Source organism: Talpa occidentalis, unplaced genomic scaffold (assembly GCF_014898055.3).
Source record: "Talpa occidentalis isolate TD23 unplaced genomic scaffold, MPIMG_talOcc4v2.1 talOcc4.15, whole genome shotgun sequence".
NCBI classification, from domain to species: domain Eukaryota; kingdom Metazoa; phylum Chordata; class Mammalia; order Eulipotyphla; family Talpidae; genus Talpa; species Talpa occidentalis.
Window position 1 is genome coordinate 3101362 of NW_023601543.1, and position 27446 is coordinate 3128807.

The 27446-nt window shown below is 52.0% G+C and overlaps 2 protein-coding genes across 6 annotated transcripts; one reads left to right on the forward strand and one right to left on the reverse strand.

The window, feature by feature from the left end:
- Positions 1-714: 714 nt before the first annotated feature.
- Positions 715-4858, forward strand: LOC119246493 (melanoma-associated antigen 8-like). Of its 5 annotated transcripts, none has more exons than XM_054695909.1 (4): positions 715-822; positions 1090-1166; positions 3286-3357; positions 3484-4858. In XM_054695909.1, exon 4 carries the CDS (start codon positions 3492-3494, stop codon positions 4488-4490), a length of 999 nt encoding a protein of 332 aa, XP_054551884.1. In that variant the 5' UTR covers positions 715-822; positions 1090-1166; positions 3286-3357; positions 3484-3491; the 3' UTR covers positions 4491-4858. The 5 variants fall into 5 exon arrangements, with proteins under 5 accessions (XP_054551884.1, XP_054551882.1, XP_054551886.1 ...); XM_054695910.1 differs by lacking the exon at positions 715-822 and adding an exon at positions 852-869; XM_054695907.1 differs by lacking the exon at positions 1090-1166.
- Positions 4859-12992: 8134 nt separating this feature from the next.
- Positions 12993-26781, reverse strand: LOC119246425 (translation initiation factor IF-2-like). Its single transcript, XM_037512788.1, has 5 exons — positions 26758-26781; positions 24974-25345; positions 16245-16313; positions 15875-16004; positions 12993-13283 (listed from the first exon to the last, which is right to left on the reverse strand). The coding sequence occupies exons 1-5, from the start codon at positions 26779-26781 to the stop codon at positions 13135-13137; spliced, it is 744 nt and encodes a 247-aa protein (XP_037368685.1). The 3' UTR covers positions 12993-13134.
- Between the last annotated feature and the right edge of the window lie 665 nt (positions 26782-27446).

Sequence of the window (27446 nt, forward strand, 5' to 3'; positions counted from 1 at the left end):
TCCCTTACTCTTTACAGTGCCTTTTTAAAACGAACTTTTAATTTTAGGGTCGTTTTGGATTTAATTTTAGGGTCATTTCAGAAATACTGCCAAGACAGGTTGTGGCGTCTCCATGTGCACTCTGAGCACACACTAGGTGGAGATGTGGAAGGCGCCAGAAAGTGAACCTCACGGTCCGCCATGGCGCATTATCAGGTCCCCTCAGAAGCGCGGCCTCCCAGCCCCGCTGCGCACCTCTTGAGTGATAATCACTGTGGGGACACCAGGCGTCCAAAGCCGGGGAGTCACCTGGGGAGGAGCCCCCCGGGAGGTGGGCTCCTGCTCTGACTGCACCCACCGTCCCGGCATGGCAGCTCCCACCCAGCACCTGTCCTGGGACGCAGCCGCTCTCTGCGGGGCTGGCGAGGGAGTGAGGACTGAGTGACTACCGAGAAGTTATTACATCATCAGAAGAGGGGAAACCCACAAAACCCGGCTCCACCAGATAAATTTCTGAGGGCCCCAGGGAAGGATGCTCAGGGTGATACTCAAACCCCCGCTGCTCCCCCACCCCGCACCGCTTCAGGGAACTTTAGGAGTCAGAGTTTTGGTTTCACAGGTGCACACTCAGGTGACAGAGGGCAGGCTTGGCCCTGGCTGAAGGAGGACAGAGAAGTCCAACGGAACCAACTTCCGCCCCTGCTGGCAGCCCTGGGGGGCCCAGTAGTTCTGCAGCGGATGTGACGTCCACTAACTTCCGCTCAGCGATTTGACGGCCTTGGTCTGAGAGGCGAGGGTCAATAGGCAGAGAGAGAGAAATAGCCCTATCCTGACTCAGTCAAGGTGAGGACTACAGGGAGGACAGATAACCGCCACGTTAAGTACCTGAGGTACCCGGACGGCGTGGTCGGGGTGCGCATTCCCCATCCCACCTCCCCCATCCTCAGCTCTGAGAGTCAGAGCCTTGGTCTGCGGGACGCAGGTGGGCAGACTTTGGGGACCAGCCCTGACCGAATCTTATTAGGACCCTGAGGGAGAACTGAGTAGACCCCAGGGATCCCATCTCCAACACTGGTGACTGTCCTGGGGGGACTCTCATGTGTTGTGCAGATGTAACACCCACTAACTTCCTCCTTGGATGTCTGTGAGATGAGATGTGAGCACCCTGGTCTAGGAGGCAGCTTCAGGTAGGTAAGGGAGAGCCCAAACTTATTTGAGTCCTGTGAAGACCAACAAAGGGCAGAGGGGAACCACAGATGTTCCCCATATAATACTTGAGGAACCCATTAGGGTTGCCATGGTGACAATAACACCCACCTCCTCAGAAAACTTAGGGAGTCAAAGCCTTGGTCTGAGGACTTTGAAGGAAGATTGAGGACCATAGACCTGAGAACCACGGATACCCCACAAACTCCCAACCCTGTGGTCAGTTCTGGAGTGTCCAGTTATAGTCCTGACTTCTGATCTGAGAGATACTGGGGACTTGGTAGGAGTGGGGGAATCTGGTCAGCAGAAGGGGTATATAGGAGACCAGGTCCTGTGTAGAGTCAATGTGAGGATCCTGAGGGAGGATTGAGGTACCCAGGACCACAGATCCTGCCCCTACTGTCAGTCATGGCAGAACTCAAGGCAGAATGACCACTTGTGGTGTTTTCTAACTTCTACATTTGGGACTAAGAGGGACTGGGAACCTGGTATAAGGAGAGGGGACTCAGATCAACAGAGTTGGGGGCAGGGAGGGGCAAAAACTTCACTTGGAGGAAGATGAGGACATGAGGGAGGGCCTTGGAACCTAGAACTGAGAGACTTCACAAAGGTCTACCAGTGATGTCATACCTGGCATCCTGACTTCTGCATCCAGGTCTGTCTGAGAGAGACTGGGCACCTGGAATAAGGAGCCTTTGGTCAGCACAGAGAGGTGTCAGGTCCTTCCTAAGTCAAGGTGAGGACCCCAGCGAGGACTGAGGGACAGAGGACCCGAACAGTGTCAGCACTGGGAGGCCCTGGAGCTACTCTCCAATGGGGCTTCTGAGCACCCCCTGGAAATCTCAAGGAGGGCTGGTGGGGGGGGGTGCTGAGGGACAAGGACTTGGGGCAGCAGAGGGGAGGCAGTAGGCCTATGGGGAGTGGAGGTGGGACCCAGAGTGAGTGAGGACTGAGGTCTTACAACAGAGAGAGCCCCTTTGCCCCTGTTCTTGGTCTGGGAGGCCCTAGGGCAGGTGAGCAGGGTGTGTATGTGGGAGGGCGGGGGCTGGTGGTCAGGGGGCCTTGGCGTGTGAAGTGTGGCCTCAGGTCGGCAGAGGGAGGAGGGGAGGCCCCTCAGGAGGACAGCCCCTTGGTGCAGTGGGAGGTACCATGCACCCCAGAGAGGGAGGGCGCACGCAGAGTCCAGCTGTGGCCTGTCTCAGCCTGGAAGGACCCAGAGGCGGTTGTCCGAGTGCAGGCTCGCATAGACCATGGGAGGGAAGGTGGGGAGGCCTCAGGGGGTGAGGTCTTGCTTTGGGGGGGCATCAAGTCATTCCAGATGGGGGCCGGAGGCAGGGCAGGCCTGATGGGAGTAAAGATGACTAACCCACAGCAGGACTGAGGACGCCCCACCTCAGAACAGAGGGGCTGCATCCTGACAGTCTCTTCTGGTCATGGGTAGGGTGAGGGTGGGGATGTGGTGCCTCCTCATGTTCCTTTCATGGTCTCAGGGAGCATATTATGTTGTCTGAGAGGACAGCGTCAGGTCATCAGGGGAGCTACATCTTGTCACCTGAGACAGGAGTCTCAAGTCCTGCCAAAAGTCCAAGTGAGGGCCATGAGGAAGGAGTGACTGTGTTTCAAATTCCAGGCCAAGGTGGGGGTCCAGGGAAATTTGGACTGCCCTTGCTGTCAGCCATGGAAACGTGGGGCAAGGCTATCAGGCTGGTTCCCTCCTCGCTTCTAGATCCGAGGTCAGGAGGGAAGGGCCTTGGTCTGAGGATCTGGACTCAGGTCAGCTGAGGGATCCCAGGCCCTGGCGGGGCTCCAGGTGAGGCACTAGCATTCCCCCATTTAGGACCCTGGAGGCCCAGGGCAGGTGTGGCCAGATATGGGGCCCTTGTTGCTTCTGTTCCACCTCAGATATTTGTGCAGTTCTAAGGGTTTTACCTCAGGACCTCAGAGGGGTAACAGGGGAAAGGTGAGGATGCTGAATGAGCACAGAAAGAACCTGTGACTCCAAAAAAAAGGGAGCCCACAGTTCGTGACCCCCCGAGTCAGCCCAGAACCTCAGGGTTATATCACCTGCTCCCTAAAGAATCATCTCACTTTCTCTTTCAGGTTCTTGGGGGACACCCCTCAGGAGGACAGCGTGTGAGGCCCCAGAGCACCTCTCAGTGCATGTAAGAGACTGTAAGTCACCATTGTCAGCACTGTCAAGGGTGTGATTTTCAGCTCAGACCTCTCCCTTCCTCTGTCCCCACAGGCCCTGTGGGTCCCTTGGGTCACCTGCCCACACTCCTAACAATTACCCAACAGGTGCCATCATGCCCATGGATCAGGTGGATGAGCTCTGCAAGCATCAGGAAGACCGTCAGGAGCCAAGAGAGTCCTTTGACCTGGAGGATGAACATCCCCTTCAGCTGCCCTGGGCTGAGGAGGAAGAGGAGGAGGGCACTTCCACCTCCTCCTCCTCTTCCTCTGGCTCCCGCTCCCCGCCTCTCCTGTTAGAGGACTACCCCGAGGGGGCGGCTGCTTCCTGGCCTCTCATTGCTCTCCGAGCCACTCCCAGAGCCCACCCCAGGGCTCTGGCTGAGCCTCTGGGAAGCCAATCCCAGGAAAATGCCAGGAGCCTGGTCGAGGTCGGGCCAGGTGTCTCACAGGAGCCAGCGAGAGCCCAGGCCTCCCACGAAGACGCACTGCATGAGAAAATGGCTGACTTAGTGTGGTTCTTGCTCCTGAAATATCGCAGCAAAGAAACAACAAACAAGGCCGAGATGCTGATTGAAGTGCTCAGCAACGACCAGGAGCACTTCCCCGTAATATTTAGCAATGCTTGCGAGTGTGTGCAACTGGTCTTTGGCCTTGATGTGAACGAAGCTGACCCAAGCAGCCAATCTTACATGCTGGCCACCACTCTGGGCCTCACCTATGATGGGCTGATGAGCCCCGAGGAGATCATGCCCAAGACAGGTCTGCTGGTGATCGTCCTAGGCGTGATCCTCCTTGAGGGATACTGCACATCTGAGGAGCATATGTGGGAGGCTCTTGAGGCAATAGGAATATGCGCCGGCAGTGAGCACTTCATATATGGGGAGCCTCGTCAGCTCCTCACCCAAGTTTGGGTGCAGGAGCAATATCTTGAATACCGACAGGTTCCCCACACCTATCCGGCCCGTTACGTTTTTCTGTGGGGCCCCAGAGCTCATGCCGAGACAAGCATGATGGAAGTCTTGGATCGATTCCTCAAGATCCATAGCTTGAATGCTAGTTGCTTCCTTGCTTTCTCTGAAGCGGCTATGGGCCGTGGGAGAAATGAACCCTGAGCCAGCCTGAAGAGAGCAGCCAGGGATCAGGGGGGAGGGCAGGGAGTTATGGAACAGGGTGTAAAAATTATTCTCTGTGGAGACTTAAGAACTGATAATTCTTTAGAAATTTTTACAATGCTTCTTTAAAATATTTATGAAATTTATCATCTATATTTGTGAATTAACATTGATCACACTTGTTTGTAATTACCTAGTCCAAGGGGAAGAGTTCTGCTATTTTGTGAAAGAATTGGTGTTCCATCTTAGTTTGTGATGCAATCCTCGATCACTCTTAACTGAAATAAGAACTTTCTTGCCTGTGTAAAAGAACTTAACAGGAAAATGGACAGAGTCAAAACAGAGAAATAAAATTGAACCATACCAAATTCTTGGCATCCTATCTCTTCTGTGTCATTCTATAAAATTAAAGTGTAGATAGGTCTGTGCTTTGCTCGGGTCATTCAAGAGGGAGAGATGAACGTCGTAAAGAAGCCCCTGCTCGTGGCCAGTCCTGCCCATGCGGGCCCAGAGCCTCTGCCCCTTGGAATCACTAGGAACATGGACGGTCCTGTGGGGACACGAGGCGCACTCCACACCACAGAGGCAGGTGTGGGAGCCGCTGTCACAGGAGCAGGGTGGTGAGACGTCCCCCAAGAGACAGAGGCAGGAGGGCAGGGGCGGGGCCCTGGGGGAGAGAAGTCAGGGTAAAGGCCCCTCCCGGGGCAGCTTGGGGCCTTGGGGCCTGCAGTCCTCTGGCGGGTGACTGCCCTCATGTGGGGTGACTGCCGCCATGTGGGGGGAGGGGGAGGCTCTCAGATGCCGTGTCTTAGAGATGGAGCAAAACCTCCACAGAAAATCTCGGGCAGCTGCTTTAGGGCGGCGGGGGAATCTGCAGGCGGGGCGGGCCGTGACCGGGCCCCGCACCCTGGTCCAGAGGCGCTGCACAGCCCAGGAGCCCGGTGCTGTGACCCGTCCCCTGCCCGGGCTTCCTGAGAAACGGGGAATCGCCATGAGGGAGGCCCAGAAGTCACAGCCACGCACCCTTCCCCGGGCCTGGGAGAGCCGGAGCTGACGCCACAGCAGCGCGTGTTGAGTCGGTCCCCGGCATGTGATTTAGCTAACGCTAAGCAGTGCTCAGAGGGGGCGTGTGTGTGTGTGTGTGTGTGTGTGTGTGTGTGAAGGAAAGTGGTGGTTTGGGTGGGAGAGCAGCTGGGAGTGAGGGAGCTGGTCCTGGCCTCAAGTTCTGGGAAGTGTGAGATGCCCGCCGCGAGGGACGCCCCCACCTCCCCGTAAGTCCAGGAGCACCTGTGGGAAGGAGAAATCTCGGCGCGTTATGTCCGGGGCAGCATCCTGGACTGACTTGGAGCTCCGGAGCTGCGTCCCCTGAGAGGGCCGGGAGGGCTGGCAGGAAAGGCTCCCGAGGGGAGGGGCGCGGGCCCTTCAGAGGCCAGGCCGCGCGCGGGGGTCACCCGCAGGCCACGCAGCCCTGCCTGCCCCAGCACGGGCTCCCCCGCGTCGCGGAGGAAGAGTGGGAGGCCAAGGAGCAGCTGGTCGGCGTCGCGTGCCCAGGGAGGGGGGAGGCAGGAGCCCCACGCGAGCTCCCACCGGCCCCGGCCTGCCACCGACCTGGACGCGCCACCTCGCCTCCTTTCCCGCCCCGCCCCGGGCCCTCCGCTGCTGCCAGGCGCCTGGTCAGGGCCCCGGCACAGGGCTGCAGGCGGAGGGCGGCGACGCAGATCCAGCGCGGGGCTCCGTCGTCGGGGCTTCACCGGCCAGGACCCTCCCGCCGAGTCCGGGCCCGCCGGGAGCTGAGTCTGCCCGGGGCCGGCATCTGCGGCCGGGCCCAGGACTTGCCCGAGCTCTGGCGTCCCTGCCCTGGCGTTCCCCAGCGCCCCCGGCCCAGCTCCGGCGCCTGCTGACCAGCGTGCCGCGCTGCTCCCCGGGAGCCTGGGGAGGGCCCGCCCGCCGCAGAAGCCCCTCGTGTCCCAGCCCCCCAGCCCCCTCCGGGGCCCCGGCCTCTGAGCTCAGGGCGCAGTGTGGGCAGTTTCCTCGCCTTCCTGGGGCCCTGGGGCAGCGCTGCCCGCCCGCTCGCGCTCAGGAAGGGCCCCTGACCGTCCCGAGCGGGGGGCTCGCTCCCCGACCTGCCCGGAGGCCGAGGCCAGGCCCGGGCTGGCGAGAGGAGAGAAGCCTCGCTGCAGCGGGCGGGCGAGCAGGCGGGAGGGCAGCTGCACCTGCTCTCTGGCGGAGCGCGGGGGTGAGCTCGTGCGGGGTGTGGGCCCCAGGCTGAGCGCCCAGGCGCTGGGTGCTTCGGGGCAGGGGTGGGCCCGGGCAGGGACGCCGCAGGGGCGCGCAGAGGCTCTGGTCAGGCCCCGGCCCCGGGCTGCGGCGGGGAGCCCGGCTGCTGCTCCCGAGCTCTGCACGCGTCTCCCGGCTCCAGCGCCCTGGGCCTCGCTCGGGCCAGCCCCGCTGAGCCTGCTCGGGTTCCTGCACCTGCCCGCCGGCCACCAGGCTCTGCTTGCGTGACAGTGCCCGTCTCAGAAGAGCTCGGCCCCTCCCGGGCCTGCGCCGGGGGCCTGAGAGCACTGAGCCGAGTCCCTGGGTGAGCGGCCACCCCGTGCCCTGCGCTGTGGGGGAAACCCTGCTGCTCATGGGCGGGCATGTCTGCAGAGGGCCACGCAGGTGCCAGGCTTTACTCCAGGGTCGTGACCCCTGCGGACACAGCCCTGCCTGTCCACACCCACCGCTGCAGTCACTCACCTTGCCCCCTTCTTGTGAGGTGCCAGGTTCTAAACCTGCAAGCCCTGGGTGCTGGGGCCAGGCCTTGAAACAAGAGCACCCCAGGGTGCTGAGCACGGGAAGGCCTCGTCCCTCTGCCCCCTCCCCCCGAGCCGCACCCTGTCCTCCTCAGCACTGAGGCGAGCTGTGGCGAGGCGCCAGCAGCAGCACAGCATGGTCCGGGGGGCCGCAGGTGGCCCTCATGGGGACCAGCCACCCCGGGGAGGAGCCCCAAGCCCCCGCTGGCCACGCTGCCCCTCCTTGGCCTCTGGCCTCTGCAGGACCCGCCCTTGGGCTCGGGCTCGGCCTCGGACCTCGCCCTTCCTGGCGGCTCACACTGCGAGCCGGGGCGGGTGTTCCCCTGCGATTCTCTCCACTGGCCATGCCCGACACGGCTTTTCCAGGTAGTCGCGGTCAGGTGCAGCTGGCGGGACGTGACGGAGCCTCTGGCGGCGGGTAAACAGCAGTCACGGCGCGTGCGGGTGTGACCCGTGTCTACGACTCTGAGTAACAGCCACATAATTCCCTCCGTGTTGCCCAGATATTTGATGAACCCGATGTCCTGGCTAAGGTGACTGGGAGGTTAGCCTGAGGAGGCGGAGGCAGAGAGGTGCGACAGGGCATCTCCTCAGCGCCCCCGCAGAGCTAGCTCACACCCTGGCACCCCCAAACCAGAAGTGAGCAGTTGCTCCCCAGGCTCCAGACACCCACAGACTCTAATGTGGACTTGGAAAGGCCCCTGCAGTCGAGGCTGTGGGGTCCCAGGGATGCCGCTGTGATGAGGATGAGCCCATCAGGAGGGGAAGTGGGAGCACCAAGCACCCCCCACGTGCAGGGCCCTGGCTGGCCGGGGAGGGACGTGGGAGCAGATGTGGCAGAGTTGAGCAGAGCCCTGACCGCAGGCTCGAGTGGGCCTCATCGGACATTTCCTACGTCCAGACCCCTTGGGTCTCCTCTGCTGCAAGCAGGGAGTCTATTCCCTGTGGTGGGAGCTATGCTCCATTTTCCTAACGTTGGAGTAGCTACCTAAAGTGGAATTTTTCTCATAGGGAGATTTGTCTATTCTCTTTCATTTATGCATTTTTTCCCATGAAGACAACAGCTTTCTATTTTAGGTGGAAACGTCATATGTTAAGCAGGGAGAACCATCATAAATTAACAGATCAGCACTTTAAGCCGGCTGCATGTCATACCAACATGAGAAAAGGAACACTCAGTGTCATGTTGGGGTATATTGAGAATTACTGAAGTTTAGAGCAAAATCTTGAAAATACTCTAGGAGAAGTGATCATTAAAATGGTACAAATGATGGGTCTCCCCTGGTGGCGCGGCGGTGGCGGTTGTGCGCTGGGCTGTGAAGCTGCCTGCAGCCTCTGCAGTGCCAGTTCGATCCCCGGCTGCCAGCGAGGGTCCCACATGGCGTGACAGACCTCTCCTGCCGCCCGCTGCTCCCCTCAGCAGTGTACTTCGTCAGTCTGCCTGTTCTGTTCCCCGCTCTGGTGAATTCTCTCACCCTCCCGCACTTCTGACTGTACCCAGTGCTTGTATAAATAAGTAAATCTTAAAAAAAAAAAAAAAAAAGGTACAGCTGGGCAAGTGGAGAGTCACATACAAAAGAGTGTCCACACGTCAGGTGTATTCCTGGGAGAAATTCTCATTTGTGATCCACCTTCCTCACTTCCTGCTAGGTATTTTCATTTTACTTTAATTTTGTAAACGTAACACATTTTTACTTATGAAAGGCCATTGATTTTTATTTATTATACTAATTTGGGGGTTACATTTGTGCTCCTCCATATGCGCATGTGCCACTCACCACCAAACCACCTGTGCCCACACCCTAGCTGCATATCTCCCCCACCCCTCTCCCTCCCCCGTGCCCTCCGGTACCCAGTACATTTTACACTCAGTCTAAAATTGGTTTTTGCTGTATTTTTTCCAGCGTATTTTTCTTGGTTATTTATATCCCATAGATAAGTGAAACCAACTGACATCTGGCTTTCACTTTCTGATTTAATTCACTAAGCATAATCACCTTAAGCCCATCCATATTCACCCCCAAAGCACCATCTCATCTTTTTCATGACCTGTACAGTATTCCACTGAGTCTCTATTGCACACTTTGTTTTTCCAGTCACGTGTCTATGGGCAGAGGTTGGTTCTATGAGTTGGCCATGGACGGTGCTATCATGAACACAGGAGGACATACCTCTTTTCATATCAGAGTTTGCATATTTGGTTGACATGCCTAGCAGAAGTATTGCTTGATCACAAGGGGTTTCTATTTTGATTTTCTTTGAAAATCTCCACACTGTTTTCCCCAGAGGCCATAGCATTTTGCATTCCCACCAACAAGGGGTAAGTGTTCCTTGTTCTCCACATCCTCACCCATGTTTGTCATTTGCAGTCTTTGTGCTGTGGGCCACTCTCATTGAGGTTTTGATTTGCATTTCCCTTATAAAAACAAGTGACACTGAACAATTTTTCTTGCGTCTGTAGGCCATCTGATTTTTTTCCTTTAGAAACATGTTTATTTAGGTCTTGTATATATTTTTTGATTGGGTTGTCTTTTTTGTTATGGATTTTATAAGTACTCTGTATATTTTGGAAATTAAGCCCTTGTCAGGTGTGTGATGTGCAAATATTTTCTCTCAGTCTGTAGGTTGCCTTTTTGTTTTTGTGATTGTTTCTTTCCAAGTACAAAGTTTTTTAGTTTGCTGTAGTCCCACTTGCTTATTTTTGCTTTTGTTTCCCTGGGCGGAGTTGTGTCCCTAAAAACATCTTTGTGGCAGGTGTCTTTTTTTTTTTTTTTTTTTTTTTAAATTTTTTTTTTTTTTTATAGAGGCATGTTTTATTTATTTATTTTATTTGTTTGTTTTGTTTTTTTTTTTTACATGCACTGGGTACAGTCAGAAGCATGGGAGGGTGAGAGAATTCACCAGAGCCAGAGTGGGGAGCAGAGCAGGCAGAAGGACCGAAGTACACTGCTGAGGGGAGCAGCGGGCGGCAGGAGAGGTCTGCGCGCCATGTGGGACCCTCCTCCGGTGGCCGGGGAGCAGCCGGGGATCAAACCGGCGCCGCAGAGGCTGCGGGCAGCTTCGCAACCCAGCGCTCAACCGCTGCGCCACCGGGGAGGCCCTGTGGCAGGTGTCTTGAAGTGTATTCCCTATTTTTTGTTTCAAGTATTTTATTTTGGTTCTTATGTCCAGATCTTTAAACCATTTTGAACTAATTTTTGTGTATGGAGTTAAGTATGGTTCTAGTTTCATTTTTTTTGCATGAGGCTATCCATATTTCCCAACACTGTTAAAGAGGCTATCTTTTCTCCATTGTGTGTTTGTGGGATCTTTGTCAAAGTTTAACTGTTGCTATTTTGTGGGTTTATCTCTGGGCTTTCTCTTCTCTTCCATTGGTCTGAGTTTCTGTTTTTGTTCCCAAACCACACCGTTTTGATTACTGTTGCTCTGTGGTATAGTTTGAAGTCAGGGAATGTCATGCCTCCTTTTTTTTCTTTTCTCTCAGGATTGCTTTAGCTATTCAGTCTTTTGTGATTCCATACCAATCTTATAATTGCTTGTTTAATTTCCTTGAAAAAGTCATTGGGATTTTGATAGGTATTGTGCTGTCTGTAAATTGCTTTAGGCAACACGGCCATTTTAATGTCAATTCTTCCTACTCATGAGCACAGTAGATCTTTCCATCTCTTTATGTCTTCTTTCACTTCCTTTAACAGCCTTATACTTTTCAATATATAGGTACTTCACCTCCTTCATTAAGTTTACTCCTAGGTATTTCATTCTTTTTTTGGTGTGTTTATAAATGGAAATGTTTATTTTCCTGTCTTCTGATACACTGTTTGAACATAGAAATACAACTGATTTTTATGTACTGATTTTGAATTTTGCCTCTTTACTGTAATCATTTATCACTTACAGTGGGTTTGTTTGTTTTGATAGTGCCTTTTGGAGTGTCTGTGTATTATCATGTGGTCTGCAAATAATGACAGTTTTACTTCTTTTCCAGTTTGGATTCATTTTAGGAAATTTAAATTTCTTTAGATAATCTGGATGTCTTTTTCTTGCCTAATTGGTTTGACTAGGCCTTCTGATATTATGTTGAACAATAGTGATGACAGTGAACATCCTTGTTTCTGATCTTAGTGGAAATACTTTCAGCTTTTCACCTTTAAGTATTATGTTGGCTGTGAACTTGTCACAATGACTTTTATAATGTTTAGATAAGTTCTGTTTATTCCCATTTTTATTGAGAATTTTTATCATAAATGGATGTTGACTCTCATTGAATGCTTTTTTGGGCATCCATTGAAATGATCACGTGCCACTCCAAGACACTCTCCCTAGCTGCAGGGCAGAGGCCAGGGAACAGCCATAGGCAGAGCAACTGGTCAGTAGAAAGAGGACATATCTGTCCAGGTGTGAGTTGCTGACAGTGTGAGCAGGACAGGTGCGAGGAAATGGGGAGGGCATTATCGCGGACCATGCATATGTGTGGCTTAGCTTTCCTTGGAAACCACCCTCCTTCCACAGACGCTGGTTGGAGGCTGTTCTGGCTTGCCTCCATGCCTCCCTGCCAGCGAGGCTTTTCCTTCTGTCGAGCCGACCTAGCTGCAAGTCTGGTTCCACGCCCACACACGCATTCCCAGATTTCCACAAAAACCAGTTCACCGTTGTGAACAAAATTTTAAACATTCCTCCTGTGCTCCTTCCAGCTCTTACGTAGCACCCCAGATGACACCCTGGAAACTAGCCTGCAGATCATAATCCTCTTCAGGTTGTTTCCATTTTTTTAAGTAGGCAAACTTTATCAGGGACTCGTGGGCCGGGGGAAGCCTACTGGTTAGAGTTGCTTTACTGGTTCAAAGTTTATTTACTCAGAAAGTGCACCTCTTCCCCACAGTGCTCAGAGAGAAACGGGAGTGCACAACTATGACCACGCAGTGGATTTTGGTGAGCACCGTGTGACACAAGTTACAACACAGCAGCACACACAGGTGAAAACTAACAGCATCTCCATAGCACTCCGCCCCCTCCCCCGATGTCACATGATCAGTTCTGCTTGTGGAGGGCCCGCAGGTGTAGTGTGTCTTGTATATTTACAGCGACTGAGCTATCTTTGAGATGAACTGGAAACACTCTCTGGAGGGGCTTCGTTACTCATGTGGATGCGTCCTCTGCTCCCACTCACTTGCTCCGACTTTGGGCTCCCCAGCCCATTTCTCCAGCTATAGAATTGAACCCAAAGTTCAAGTGCACAGAAGCCAGGACAAGGACCGCACCTGCCTCCTGAGACATGTGGGTTCTTCACACTTTCCTCCACACAACCCTTTTTGCCAGCCACTGCCAGCTGTGGGAGACGCCACACAGTGCGTTCTCCAGAGGGAGACCTTGAGGAAATTGCCTCCCCCATTTAAGGACATGAAAAATTAGCTCTAAAATAGTAACTGCCATGTCTACCACAGATTGTTGGCAGCTGCTGTTGTGCTGAATAAAATACCAGTGCCAGCAGATCTGTGCTGAGGAGAGGGTGGCTGTCATGTATTTCCTAGAACTCTGCTGCTTTCCTGTAGAGGTCCATGAAATCGTCATTTAACATGACAAAAGGACCATGATACCTGACAGATTGGCACCCTCCTACCCGTGCCCCAGTGGGGAGTCAAGAGCATGTTAGCATGTTGGAGCTCTAGCACAGGGGAGAGGGACAAAGAAGGACTCCTAGTTGCCACAGGCTTGTTTTATTTTGAAATTCCACTTCATGGCACTTAATCTAGGGAGGGGACCTCAATATCTGATTGGATACAGGAAGCAATGGCAGCATCCTGTTTCAAACACAGGGATAACTGTCTTTGCTTGTTTCCAGCTGCAGGTTGTCAGCTGCCGGCGCAGACCACCGGACGCATCACACGCAGGCACAAGATGTGGATATTGCTCCTGACATCTGCTGGGCTCGGTAAGAACTTCGCGGAGTGGAGCCTTTTCCAGAGGGCTCTCTTTGGAGTGCTTCGTTCTCGTTCTGCACCTGTTTTCCACAGGACAGTCTCATTAGTTGTGGGGGTTTATAGGGTTAAAAACTCAGTCTCTTAGTTACAGGGCACTAAAGAGTTGCCATGGGAACCAAGCCCTAGACCTTGGGAGAGAGGGGAACCAAATGATTGTTACTGAGACTGGGCCCTCACAGCCAGCTGTGGCCATTCAAAGCTGATGTAAATTCTAAAAACACAGGCCTGACACTACAGTAGGTAGCAGCCTGCACAGGCCTGTGTCCTAAGTCTGAGAAAGCCCAGAGGTTCAGAGAATAAAGTGTGCTTCAAACTCTCCTCCCTGCACAGGCTCTCTTTTGCCCCCTGCTTCTCTAGCAGGGCTGCCATACTTTTCTATTCTCCATACTGTCTCGGGAGAATTCTTTCACCCCCATGACCCCAGAGTCCCTTTACTGCTATTGCGCTCCGTGAGCATTACTGAGTGTCAAGACTCAAGTATATGCAAATGTGATAGATAACTATGAATGACAGCTACCAAAACCCAAAAGTAAATCTTCACGAACTCTTGTCAGGCAATAACTTATTATAAATAACACAGTCTTAGTGAGCTTTGGCTGCCATGGCAAAAGACTACATGCCAGGTGCCTTAAACAATAGAAATGTATCTCTCATTGCTCTGGAGAATGAAAATCCAAGACAAGATCTGTCAACGTTCAGCTTTTGGTGAGACCCCTGTCCCTGGCTTATAGCTGGCTGCTTGCTTTCTGTGTCCTCACAGAGGAGGGGGGAGAATGAGGATGAGAAGAAGAAAGAGAAAGATCTTTCTCTCCTGATAAGGTTATCAATCCCATAATGACAGCTCAACCCTCATGGCCTGACCTGACCCTAATTATCTGCCAAAGGCCCACATCCAGGTACCATCACACTGGAGGGTAGAACTTCAACGTAGGAATTAGCGTAGGGGGGCACAGTTCAGTCCATAGCAGACACCAATACACATGTGACAAAAATAATATGGACTTAATTAAAATTAAAATGCTTGTGCTTCAAAGGACATCATCAAAGTGAAAAGACCAGCCACAGATTGGGTGAAAATGCCAATCATAACTACAATACATATCTAGGATCCAGGCTATATAAAGAACTCTATCAAAACTCAACAAAGAAACTTACCAAAAAAAGACAAATTAAGGGCCTCCCTGGTGGCGCAAGGGGTTAAGACACAACCTATGAAGCAATCCATAGCCACTGCAGCACGAGTTTGATCCCCAGCCAGGGAGCTACCCACATGGCACAGCAGACCTCTCCTGTCTCTTCGCTGCTCCCCTCAGCAGTGTATTTTGGTCAATCCACCTGTTCTGTTCCCCCCTCTGTCTCTGGTGAATCCTCTCACCCTCAGCACCTTTGGCCTATACCCCAGCTCTTGTGTGCATAATAAATAAATCTTAAAAAAAAAAAAAAACATAGAACCATCAAAAAAAAAAATCAAAGAGAAATTGTCAAAGCCAACGTAGAACTCTGGAAAACAGTCAAAGGTTTGCAGCAACCAAGTGAACATTGCAAACATAAAAAGGCAACTTAAAAACAGTAGGGGTGTTTCCTGGCATATAAGTTGCCCCTGCTTCCCTCCCTGCCCTACCCCCCAGCTATGTCCTGGGACATGGGAGCCCACAAACCTTACCCTCGGAGCTGCCTTCATCCACCCTGTCTGGGAGCTACCTGAAGAATGGAAGCAAGGTGCTTAGCCTCCAGAACCACAGAGGAAGAACTCTGGTGCCCCCTACACGTCCTACTAGTGCGCGAGCTCCTCGGGGCGAGGGCCACAAGCACGCTGGCACGCCTGCCGCCCACACGGCACTCAGGAGGGCTCAGAAAATGTTGGCTCAGTGACATTTTGCTTGAAGCTCACAAAGTCCTGTTGGGTCGACTTTCTTTGGCTTCCAACACACGTACCTTGTCGGCACGGCCGTCAACACAAACAGGATCGGCCACGCAAGGGCACGCTCCAGACACCCCTGGGAGAGGTGCCGACTCGCCGCCAACAGCAGGCAGAGCCATTCCAGCCGCCGTGCAACTTTAAAAGGCCCGTTTTTCATGAAAACCAGTGTAGTGCCATGGAAGAGCAAACCGATGGCGAGAGAGAGCTCATGCCAGGGCGAGGGAGCCGGCCCCGGCCGGTGCCAGGCACTGGAAGGACTTGGGAGCGCGGGGAGGGAATGACCGATTTGGGGACAAAGGGCACAATGGGCAGGCAAGTAGGTTTCTAGGGGGCCTGGTGTTCTGATGGGTACCAGAAGTATAAAAGCAAGTGCTTTCCTAAATCCACCCCCGGGACGTTCAAGAGGGAGGCCTTCGCTCTCCTCCCAGCGGGGTCAGCAGTCTGGCCCCTTCAGCTGTAACACGCCAGGCCGCGCTCGCTCCTGTCACTGTTACAGGGAGGTGAGCGTGTGAGGCGAATACCTGTCTCGCAAGTATTTGCTGATTCATTTGTTATTCTTAAGTCAGAGGGACCTAAGACATGGGGTTTGTGACCCCGCCATTCTAATGACAGAAAGGTCAAGCCAGTGACGTCAACTTAAGCAAAAAAATAAGTCTACGACAGAAACTCAAATGGGAAGGCAACACCTACGTGGCCTGGGTGAGGGAGCTGGCCCCACACGGCGCGGGGGCTTGGCTGGCGTTCGCAGCTCCTCCTCAAGATTTGGCGCTTTCCTGGCTTTGGTGCCATGATCTCCCACTGCCACCGGCTGGAGCTGGGCCTGAAAGAACAATGAGACCCCGTGGAAAGCGTTGCTCCTTCAAACTCATGGGTCTCAAAACAACCACACACACAAGGGCTTTCTGGGGACTAGTACACAAAGTTATTGGTAGATTTGGGTAAAAAATCCCTACTAAACGGAGCAGCACACACCTTCAGGCGGAGCACCCTGCCGTCCACGGGCAACAGGTGCTGTGAGGTGCCGCTTTTCCGTGACTCACTTACAGACTCAGTACCTTACCGTAGCTGCGGACACGACAGAGCTAAGTGCAGGCTGCTGCCTTCTGCTTCCAGAATGAACCCCAGAAAACTACAGAAGAGAAAATGCAATTAATAAAAACAATACCAACAACAGAATCCAAGCATGAGAAATCTCTGGGTAGGAATGAAGACTGCCGAGCTGGAGCACGATGCCATCCCACAGGAGAGTGGAAGGGGCTGGCTGCCACAATGGTGGGAGCCCCTCCCCTGGCTCAGAGGCCTGGCCCTGTGGCACCCTGCCTGGGGCTTCCCTTGCACCCCACACTGGCCTGGATCCTCACCACAGTGCTTTGACAGGATGGCGCGTGACAGAGTCTCTCCCAGTAGGGACAAAGAAAATGGCTCACGAGCCAGAAGGGGAACATGGCCAGGGGACCCACAACGTGGGCTTAGCACCTAGGTGATGGCGCTTGTCAGCACAATGGGAGCTCCCTGGGCCCCGAGCTCCAAAGGCAGCAGATTCTTGGAGTCTTATAGTCCTGAAATTATCTTACTTATGACACACAGATGTTCAGTACAGTTTTGCTGGGTATGCAAAGCAGGCAGAGTCTAAATGACTAAAAATCAGCTGATTTAGACAGACTACATTTAGAGCAACTGGATATGTAAAAATTTGAGCTGGCTGGGAAATATTTTAGGAAAGGGCTTGATTTCACACTTCTGGAGCCAGCAGAATGATGTTACGTGCTCTGCTCGCGCCCTCTCTCAAGCTTAACTGGATAGTCATTTATTTTTTCACCTTGTTCAGAACCGTGCTCATGTACCTATTACGAATCTCATTTAGAGAGCTTCATCAAACACTAATAATGATTTATACTATGGAGACAAATTCCAGTCTGAACTTTCACTGTTAGGATGGATGGTGTTCATGTAACTGTTAGGATCTCATTTAGAGAACGCTATGAAACAATACTATATTATTTTTTAAAAGATTTATTGTATTTATTTATGCATACAAGAACTGGGGTCTAGGCCAGAAGTGTGGGGAGTGAGAGGATTATTCACCAGAGACAGAGTGGGGAGCAGAACAGGCAGACTGATGAAATACACTGCTGAGGGGAGCAGAACAGGCAGACTGATGAAATACACTGCAGGAGAGGTCTGCTGCACCATGTGAGTAGCTCCCTGGCCAGGGATCGAACTCAGGCCACAGTGGCTGGTGATAGCTTGATAGCACTGAGACTTTAACCCCTGCGCCACCAGGGAGCCCCCAATAAACATTTCATACTATGTATGCAAGGTCTGTTCTGTGAAATAATACTGCTGAGAGCCAGCTTCATGTAACTGATGGGAATCTTCTTTAAGAGAATGATTTCAAACACCGGTATTGCTGGATACTATAACACAAGTTTGAGTCCTCTAAATAACACTGTTTAGAAACATGTTCACATATTTCATCTGTCTGTCTGCCTATCATCTATCATTCTTTCTAGCTAGCATCTATTATTGAAGTAACAGCACATCATAACATTATTTAAGTTTGGGTTGTGCGTCCCTATAAATCAACATCTGCATATATCTGCTAAGTTCAGTTATTCCCTCCCCGCGCTCCCAAGTCCTTCCAGTGCCTGGCACCGGCCGGGGCCGGCTCCCTCGCCCTGGCATGAGCTCTCTCTCGCCATCGGTTTGCTCTTCCATGGCACTACACTGGTTTTCATGAAAAACGGGCCTTTTAAAGTTGCACGGCGGCTGGAATGGCTCTGCCTGCTGTTGGCGGCGAGTCGGCACCTCTCCCAGGGGTGTCTGGAGCGTGCCCTTGCGTGGCCGATCCTGTTTGTGTTGACGGCTGTGCCGACAAGGTACATGTGTTGGAAGCCAAAGAAAGTCGACCCAACAGGACTTTGTGAGCTTCAAGTCAAGCAAAATGTCACTGAGCCAACATTTTCTGAGCCCTCCTGAGTGCCGTGTGGGCGGCAGGCGTGCCAGCGTGCTTGTGGCCCTCGCCCCGAGGAGCTCGCGCACTAGTAGGACGTGTAGGGGGCACCAGAGTTCTCCCTCTGCGGTTCTGGAAGAGTCAATGTATACTGGCAGTAAAATTTTTAATTATCTAGTCACGTGCTATATAAATGTCCAGTATTTATTTGTTTTTATCATTCTGACTTGCTTTGCTACACACAATTCGCTCAAACCTTCCTCAATATTGCTGAAAATGACTGCATTGCAGGTGTCCTGTGGCTGAGTCATGCCCCCTAGCGTGGCCTCTTGATCCAGTTGTCTACTGATGGACCTTTAGGCTCTCCCATGTCCTCCCCACTGCAAATAATGTTGCTGTGAATGCTGTGGGCCACGTAGTTTTTATGTTGATGGTCTCATATTTATAGATGCTCCAAGCAAGACTGCTGGGTCTTAGGGCATTTCCATTTTTAGTTGTTTAAGGTAAATCCGGATTGCTTTCCCGATGGCTGTGCTCGCTTACGTTCCCACCCACATTGCACTGGGCTCCTATTTCTCCACATCTTCTCCAGCACTAGTTGGGTAGCTTCTGAGTATGTGCCATTCAGGTGTGAGACGGTGTCTCATTGTCATTTGGAAATGATTCTCTCTAATTGGAGGCAGCGATGAACATTTTTTCATGTGTCTATGGACCTTCTGGATATCCTTTTTGCTGAACTATCTGTTCATATCTGTTGCCCAATAATTAATTAGGTTGTTTTCTATTGTTGAATTGAACTTTTTGCATATTTTAGATATTAATCTTTTATCTGTCGTGTGTGTGTGTGTGTGTGTGTGTGTGAATATTTTCTCTGATTTAATAGGGTACCTTTTTAACCTTCTTGCATTTTCTTTCAATGTGTAAAAGCTTGGAAACTTGGGGTAATCCTAAATATTTATTTTTGTTTTTATTTCTCTTGCCTTAGGGGGTGGGTCAACTCACCAAAAAAAAATAAATTTTTTCCTTTGGTATCATTGAATGCATCACCAATGTTTTCCTCTATTTTATTGTTTAGTTCTTATATCTAAATTGTTAATCCATTTGGAGTTTATTTTTGTGTGTGGAGATAGAGAGCAGTCCAACTTCATTCTTTTGTGTGACTTTCCAATTTTCCCATCACAGTTTGTTGGAGAGACTGTCCAAGCAGGGGCACAGCTGCTTGATCATAGATTAGGTACTGATAAACATGTGGTCTGATTTCTGGGCTTTTGACTCTATTCTCTCATTCTCTGTACTGATATCTCTATCTGTGCCAAAACCATATTGTTTTCAGTTCTGCTGTTGTATAGTCAGGCTTGAAGTCAGGTAATGTGTTCCTTCACTTTCCCTCCTTTTTTCTCAGGAATGCATTTTGCTTTTGAAATTTGATGCCTTTTGTGGTTCCATATAAATTTTAATACATTTTTGTTCAGTTTCTTTTAAAAATATTGCTGGGATTTTGATGAGCATTGCATTAAGCTGATATGTCATTTTAGGCAAGATAGACATTTTAATGCTATTGATGGTCCACACCCATGAGCACGGGAGATCCTTTTCTCTCCTTATGTCACTAAGTCCTTTCATGACATCTTGTAGTTCTTGTATCGATCTTTTGCCTATATATGCTTTTACTATAGTGTCAAAGTCACAGTCTACTGAGGTGGGTGCCAGTTAAGGCCACACACTTCTCAGATGGGCTGCCAGCCACTGACTTACTGATATGTGGGCACAAAAGTGACAAACCTATAGATTGATTGTCCAAGAAAAAAGGATTAAAATTACTCAAATCTGGGATGAAAGTGAGGCATTACTGCTAACCTTATAGAAACAAAGGATTTTATGGGAATACTGGGAACAACTGTATGTTGAAAAGTTAGATAACATGAATAGCATGTTGAAATTCCTAGAAAGACTCAAAGTACCAATACTGGCTCAAGAAGAAATAGAAATTTGGAATAGACCTATGACAAGTAAATAACTGAGTTAATAATTAAGAAACCTTCCCACAAAGAAAAGCTCAGGACCAGGTAACTTTTCCAGTAAATTCTACCAAAATTTAAAAATTCCTTCTGGGAATGCTCTAAGAATTAACATGTAAAGCACTGAGCACGGTGCCTGGCACACAGTGACTGGTGTGGACTAGCCACAATTAGGAAGAGTCTGTTGACCAAATGGATGAAAAAATGAACAGTGTGAGAAGATTAGAGGCAAACACCACTGTAAATATTTGTGAAGATTATTGCAGGATGCTGGGAGTGTTAAGAATTCTGATCAGAATCCAAGGAACCGTGACACGAAGAGGTGTGAGGCTGAGGAGACAAGCTGAAATACTGACAATATTAGGTTAGCCCTGGTGAAGGATCTAGAAGCCAGGAATCAGAGGAATCAGAGTGGTCCAGAGATCTGAGCTCCAGAAAACAACCTCTGGGGAAGCAAGCTTGGTAATAGAAGGTAAAAAACAGGACTCCTCACAGAAAGTCCAAGAGGCTCTGGGAATATCACTAGATCCATTTGAAAAATAAACTAAGGAACAGTGAGTTTATGTTACTGGACCAAGGTTCCATGACAGTTGACGGAGACAATTACATAGTTAATGAATACACAAAACTCATCACTTCCTTATTATTTTCCTACATTTTACTGTTATCTATTCTTTCCAGGATATTAACATAGATTTCTCTGTATGGTGGAGGCATTCAACGCAAAGGATTAAGGAGCAAATAGGCAGATGCTGCGAATGACAGAAGATAGAAGAAAAAGAAAATATGAGCCAGAGGGAAAGAATGGGTGCTATGAAGGAGTTGGGCAGAAATACTCTTGAGGAATATTCAAGATACAAGACTGAAAAACTCTGCAGGAAGGTTTCTAGAGAGGCTGGAAGAATTGCGAGCAGGGCACAATGTTGAGAAGAAAGCCAAGTGGCCTCTAGAGAGGCCCATGCCACAAGCGGAGCCTCATGAGATAAACCGGCTACCATGTTTTGAGCTCTTTCTGTGATCCAGGCCCTGGGAAGACATTTGTCCACATCAGGGTGTTGGTGGGAGGAAAGAAAGATCCAGGTAGCAGTGTTTTCAGGTCAGGCAGGGCCTGGAATCCCAGCCCAGGAAACTGTCCATGTCCAACAGGTGCCACTGATACTTTAATGACGTCACTGCCGCTTGGTGGGGCTGGGCAGCACAGTATCCGCTTCCCTCCCACTCCTCTTCTCTACCCACCCTGGTGATGGTGCCTTCACACTCCTCCAGTCACCAAGCCCTCCCAGTTCAAGCCTGGAATATCTCCTCCCCCTTCTTCCCATGCCGCTCATCCTTCCTTGTCTTTCTAACAGGTCGCCACTCTCAGACCTTCCTAATCTTGCACACTGCTGACGGGAAACTTTCTAGAAGCACTGACAGGACCATCAAAGACAGGATCTGAGCTCTCTTTAGGCATGGAGAGGAGGTCTTCAGCTCCAGCTGCCCACAGGAGCAGTACCTCTGGGCAGACATACTGACGCTCCACCCAGCATTCCAGGGGCCCAGCAACAGGGACCTTTTTGGCTCCCATCCTTAGAGGGCTGGGCACCCAAGAAGTGGACAAAGAAGTGGAACACCCAGAAATGTGGGCCTTTTACCTCCTGTGACCTCGATGCAAATGCCCAGTGCTTTTCCACTTAACTCTTAAAAATAGTCTTTGCACTTTCTGTCACACCTCGCATCAGGGGATCTGGCGCTCACAACAGCTCCTCGCAGACTAGGCACCCCTTCCCAGCAGTGCCTGGGGCATGCTAAAAGACAGGGCAGAAAGCTCTGGGCTTCTTTAAGAGGCCTGCACTCTGCTTCTGAATTCCCTCCTGGCCCTGTGAAATCTAAAGTAGAATCACAACTAATATGAAGGAAACGAACAGCACTGTGTGTGTGAAAGTGTGTGTATGTGTGTGTATGAGAGAGAGAGAGAGGCGCAAATAGAGGCAGGAAGCAGAGGGCCAAATGTTTCACAGTGGTGGTCTTCAGGGAGGAGAATGGGCTGGGGGTAGACTGTTCTACTCACTTCCAGGCTGCATGATTTTTCTTTTTGCCAGAAAGTGTTGTTATTTATTGTTTGGGTAAGGTCAAAAAAACAATGTAAATTGATTAAAAAGTAGTGGGACCTCCCTGGTGGTGCAAGGGGCTATGTCTCAGCACTATGAAGCTATCAGCAGCCTCTGCAGCACGAGTTCGATCCCCGGCCAGCCAGGGAGCAACCCACATGGTGCAGCAGACCTCTCCTGTGTCACCCACTGCTCCCCTCAGCAGTGTGCTTTGGTCAGTCTGCCTGTTCTGCTCCCTACTCTGTCTCTGGTGAGTCCTCTCACCCCCCACACCTGTGGCCTGTACCCCAGTTCTTGTATGCATAAATAAATTAAGAAAAGTAGTGAAGTATCTTGGTGGGGAGTACCCCAGTGCATACAAACCTCCAGCCTCAAAAACATGACATAATGCAAGTCTACTTACAAGTGAATATAAATATGAATGAATGTTGTACTTACTTCTCTTTTTTAACTTGTATTGAAGTGACCTGCCTTATAACATGAAGGTGTCAGGTGGCCAGTGTGACATTCGCTGTCTGTATCCACTACGGCTCACTCACCACCTAAAGATCCTCCCCACCCACGGCCACACTGCAACCCCCTTAGCTACCTCCCTCACCCTGCCCCGCCCCTCTGCTGAACACCATGTCTTCTCATAATCAGAGTTTGTTTTCCTGTTGTTTTGTTCATTCATTTGTTTTGTTTCTTTCTATTCCTTTTTTTAAGTTTCGGGCCTGCAGCTTTATATTTCGACTTCTGCACATGCTGGATTATGATGCCCCTGCCAGTGCACTTCCGCCCAGCCCCCTTAGAATCTGAGGATTTCTTTTGTTTTGCAAAACAAGTTTTAGATGCTGGCTTTCTCAAATTTAAAGACCTCAATAGGAAGATATTTGTAATAATAGGTTCCCAAGAGAAGGCACTTATGTCTTGAGTGAGGTGTAGTTACAAAGCTCACTGTCAAAACTCAGAACTGTACATTTAAAATACGGAGAATTTTACTGTCTATAAATCAGGTCTCAGGTAAGTAAAACAATAGGTTGTTCATAGAAGATGGCCGCTTGCCCACAAATAAGTGCCATCTCTACTTCAGGACTTGCTGCGCGGAAGACCGTTTATCAGGTTAAACACACCTTTTCATGTGCTCCTCCCACTGAGTTCGACAGTCATCAACATCACTCTACAGATGAACTAACAGATGCTCAGAGCGTAATCTGCCCCGCGGCAGAGCCCTGAAGCAGCTGGTCTGGAACGTAAACCCCTCTTTGTGAGTCGGGCTCACCCATCTTGCGTCAACACCTTCTACTATGGTCCATTTGAGATGGTGCTCTGCGTCCCAGGGGGCTGTTCCTACTGCTGGATGCCCTTGACCTCTCTGGGGGAGAATCTGGGGGGTGAACTCATGTCAAGCCCGCGCTCCACCATAGGTTCAGGCTCTACCATGGCACTGCCCACCCCCACAATAACCACGGCGCCCCCCGGAAGCAAACTCGCTGGCTGATGCGGCAGATAGGTGCTGGTCCAGTCCCAACTAGCCGTTCACCGCAGAAGGACCTGCCACACCCAAAGGAGAAAACCAGAGGAAGCTGGATATGTGGGGCCCAGTTTCTACTGCTCCATGCCCAAAGGCTCATCCACAGCACCCTTTCATCGCCAGGGCAGTGCCCCACCCGATGCTGGGGGGCCTCTTTGTGGGAACAAATCTAATTCAAGGAGACTCAGGGAACAGGTGTGTCATGGCAAATTGTTACTCTTGGGCTGATCTGTAGGCCCAAGCCACTCGGGAGTCCTGCCTCTTGGAGGGCTGAAGGTGTTTGGATGCCATGAACTGATAAGGGGGTTCTGGGGCACCTTCAGGGATACAGGAGGCTCAGTAGCCACCAAAAGTCCCTCCTGTCCTGCAGACACCTGCTGCTCAGACATGGACTCTGAATGGCAGATGGGGGGCGGGGGTCAGTGCCCTAAGCCTGGCTGGGGTACCTGCTGGAAGTTAGGGAGGGGAGCCAGGACAGGGAGACAGAGTTGGGGGGATAGGCTAGGATCCCCCAGGACACGAAATTAAGGAAGGCCTGAGGGGGGCTGGGAGGGCCCAGGGTCAGAACAGGCACAGGGTCATGGGAAGGGTCTGGGGAGGGGCCTGGGACAGGCTGCAGCGGGCTCCTGGAGAAAATGTGGTCAGGGCTCAGAAGAGCAGTGGGGTCAGGTCCTGGTCATGGTGGAGGGAAGGGGGTGATGAGCAGAAGTGGGTGGGGAGAGGGCCTCTGGGCCAGAGAGGGGAAGAAGGGGCTTGGAGAGAGGGATCTGTGGAGAGCACTGGCTTGGGGAAGAGCAATGGGAGGCAAGGGGTGTGGAAAGGGATGTGGCCTGGGAGGGAGCGGGTTGCAGGAGAGGGGGTGCAGAGCGAGGGAAGGGCAGTGGGTGCTGAGCCAGGGGATTGGGAGGCCCCTGCACGGATCTGCGGATCTGGATCTGCGGAGGGGCTGGGCAGGACGCGTGCTGGTGGTGGGGGCAGGGTCTGGGGTCCTGGATAAGCACAGGGGGGAGGGGGCGCAGGAGTAGAGGCGGGGAAGTGAGAAGCTGGGAGCCAAGGGGAGAGGACTTCGGGGCCAGGAAGGAAGGCGCCCTGCAGCAGCCCCCGTCCCCCTCCCCACGGTGGGCTCCTGGGAAGAAGCGTAGGTTCAAGAGCAAACGCGCGCGAGCCATCCCGACGCGGATGCGGACGGATCCCCGGGGCCGGGCAGCGCTCTACCTGCCTCAGATGTAGTCGTTGTCCACGTCCCGGCAGATGTACCACAGGATCACGTAGAGGATGAGCAGGATGGCGAAGAGGAACAAAGCCACGAAGATGGCCTTGGTCACCGGGGACACCACAGCCTGCATGGTCCCGCCGAGGGCGCCGCGGGGCTGAAGGAAGCGCCAGCAGAGGGGCGCGGGCTGCCACCTGCGCGCCGCGCGGAGTCCGGCCGGGAGCAAACTTGCAGGGCGCGCCTGCGCAGTGCGCCGCCGCCGGAGCGCTCCGCCGGGGCTGGCCCGTGCGCGGGAGCCGACGTGCCCGCGACCCTCGGCGCGCGACTCCTCGCGGGGGCCGCAGCCAGGAAGCTCTGTCCTTGGGAGCTGAAGCCTGAGCGACAACCGTCCCGGCACCAGCGCGGCACCTCCAGAGTGGCCCCAGGTCTCCTTGAGGACCCAACTCTGGGGAGCGGTGGGGACCCCTCGGTAAAGCACGTTGCAGGGGAGAGCATATGCCAGCCCCGCCCCCGCCCCCCCCCTCCGCGTTACACACAAACATTTTCCTGCACGCGGTGACCCCTGGTTCCTCGCTGCCTGTCTCCATCCCTTAGGTCAACTTTTTTTTTTTAAACATTTATTTATTTATACAAGCACTGGGTAGAGTCAGAAGCCAGGAGGGGGAGAGAATTCGCCAGCGCCAGAGCGGGGAGCAGAGCAGGCAGAAGGACCGAAGCACACTGCTGAGGGGAGCGGCGGGCGGCAGGAGAGGTCTGCGCGCCATGTGGGAACCCTCTGGGAATCGAACCAGCGCTGCAGAGGCTGCGGGCAGCTTCACCACAGCCCAGCGATCAACCTTCTGCGCCACCAGGGGAGGCCCCCTCCTTAGGTCAACTTTAAGAGAGGGAGGAGCCTAGTGTCCTAGTGTCGGGGTACCTGGCCAGGGCCTTGTGATCAAATCCTGCCCTTCTGAAGAAACATCGCAGCATCTGCCTGGAGGAAGCCAGGCTACACTAACCGCTTTTTCCTCCTCTGCAGCAACCCGTCCCCCTGCCCTGAAGGACATGAAATTGCTTGTGTGGGGTCAGTAGTCACCAGGCTGGTTTCTGCACTCCACTGCGGGGCACCAGTGGCAGGACAAAATTCCCCCTCTAGGTTTTTCTCTAACCAAACAAAACTCTGTCAGACTGATGAGTAGAAAAGCAAAAGTGTTTATCTGTGGAGGATCCATAAGCCTGTAACGCTCAAGTAAATATGGCAGACAGAGGGTTTACCTCCTACATCAGAGAATGGGATGGGGCCTAGAACATCAGGGAGACAGCAGAGGTGCTCATGTGAGGACAGGGATGCTACACCACATGCTCTACATGCTGGCCCTGCCTTAAGATAGCTTTCTTCCACAAAAGGTTATTTGAGGAGACCCTAAATCTAGGCAATCTTCTTTCTTTCTATGAGGTTGTGCTAACAGTTTCTCTTGAAGCCCTGAGTGACATTAGTGCCACTCAGCAAAGATGACACGCACCAGAAAAGCCTGCCCTGCTGTAGAGGCAGGACAGGACACTGTGCAGGTTTTCTAGGATCCAGCAGACCGGGTAAAGGAGGACTTCTGGAGCCCTCAGGGGTTTTGCAGGTCTTTTATTGGGATTTACCCGGTACTCGGCAGGCAGGGGTGCTGGGGGGCCGGGAGGCTGACAGGCCTCCCAGCCCCCAGCAAGTCTCCACTCTATCTGGGCTCTCCGGCCCTCTCTCGCTCTCTCTCTCAGCTTCTGTTCCTTCTTGGCTTCTTCTCAGCTTTTGCTGGCATACCCGTGACACCGCCCTTAAAAGCATAGTCTTAGCCCAGGTGAATCCCATCTACCTATGCCCACACCCTGTTCCCGGTGCCCGCCATCAGGCGTGCGTTCAGGACTGCAGGGATCCATCATCTATCCTGATGGCGGGAGGGCAGAAAAGCCTGGCATTTTTTCCTTACCCTACACCTGTACATCACAGAAAAAGCCTATCTGAACCCTTTTGGGGAGCCCGCTCCCATGGTTCTGGCATGGATTTTTCTCCTGCTCTCCAGGTGGCTTATCAGGTGGAAACAGGCAAATTAATAATTTGTGATTTCTCTACTCCACACATCAACCTGTGGCCTGGCCTAGCCTAGTGGGACGGAGAAGTGACATTTTACAGATGGAAATGTCAGAGAACATTTCAAACACGGTTTGAAGATGCAGGCTGCCATGTCACGACACCTGCTGCTCCTACAGCTGCCAACCTCAGTTACCAGCCACCGCCAGGAAAGCTTTATTTTTGGAACAACTAACACCCCGACCATGTTGAGGGGTGTCAAAAGCAATTTCTAAGCTGTGAAAGTGAGTGTCTCTGACCGGGCTTGGCTCAGTACTAGTGTGAGTGCTTCTCCGTCTCTGCTGAGGAATTCCTTCGGTTCTCACAGCTTGTCTGAATTCGTTTATCTTGATTTTCTGTACTCAATCTTTTCCTCGTGTCAC

What these genes read in the sequence shown, in the direction of transcription:
- LOC119246493 (XM_054695909.1), top strand. Translation starts at nt 3,492, where the DNA reads ATGCCCATGGATCAGGTGGATGAGCTCTGCAAGCATCAGGAAGACCGT.
- LOC119246425 (XM_037512788.1), bottom strand. Translation starts at nt 26,781, where the DNA reads ATGCTTTTAAGGGCGGTGTCACGG. An exon ending in CTGTCGTGTCCGCAGCTACG is followed by an intron (nt 16,005 to 16,244) that starts GTAAGGTACTGA and finishes TTGTTCTTTCAG; the next exon opens with GCCCAGCTCCAGCCGGTGGC. An exon ending in AGCTCCCTCACCCAGGCCAC is followed by an intron (nt 13,284 to 15,874) that starts GTAGGTGTTGCC and finishes TGTGGAAAACAG; the next exon opens with GTGCAGAACGAGAACGAAGC.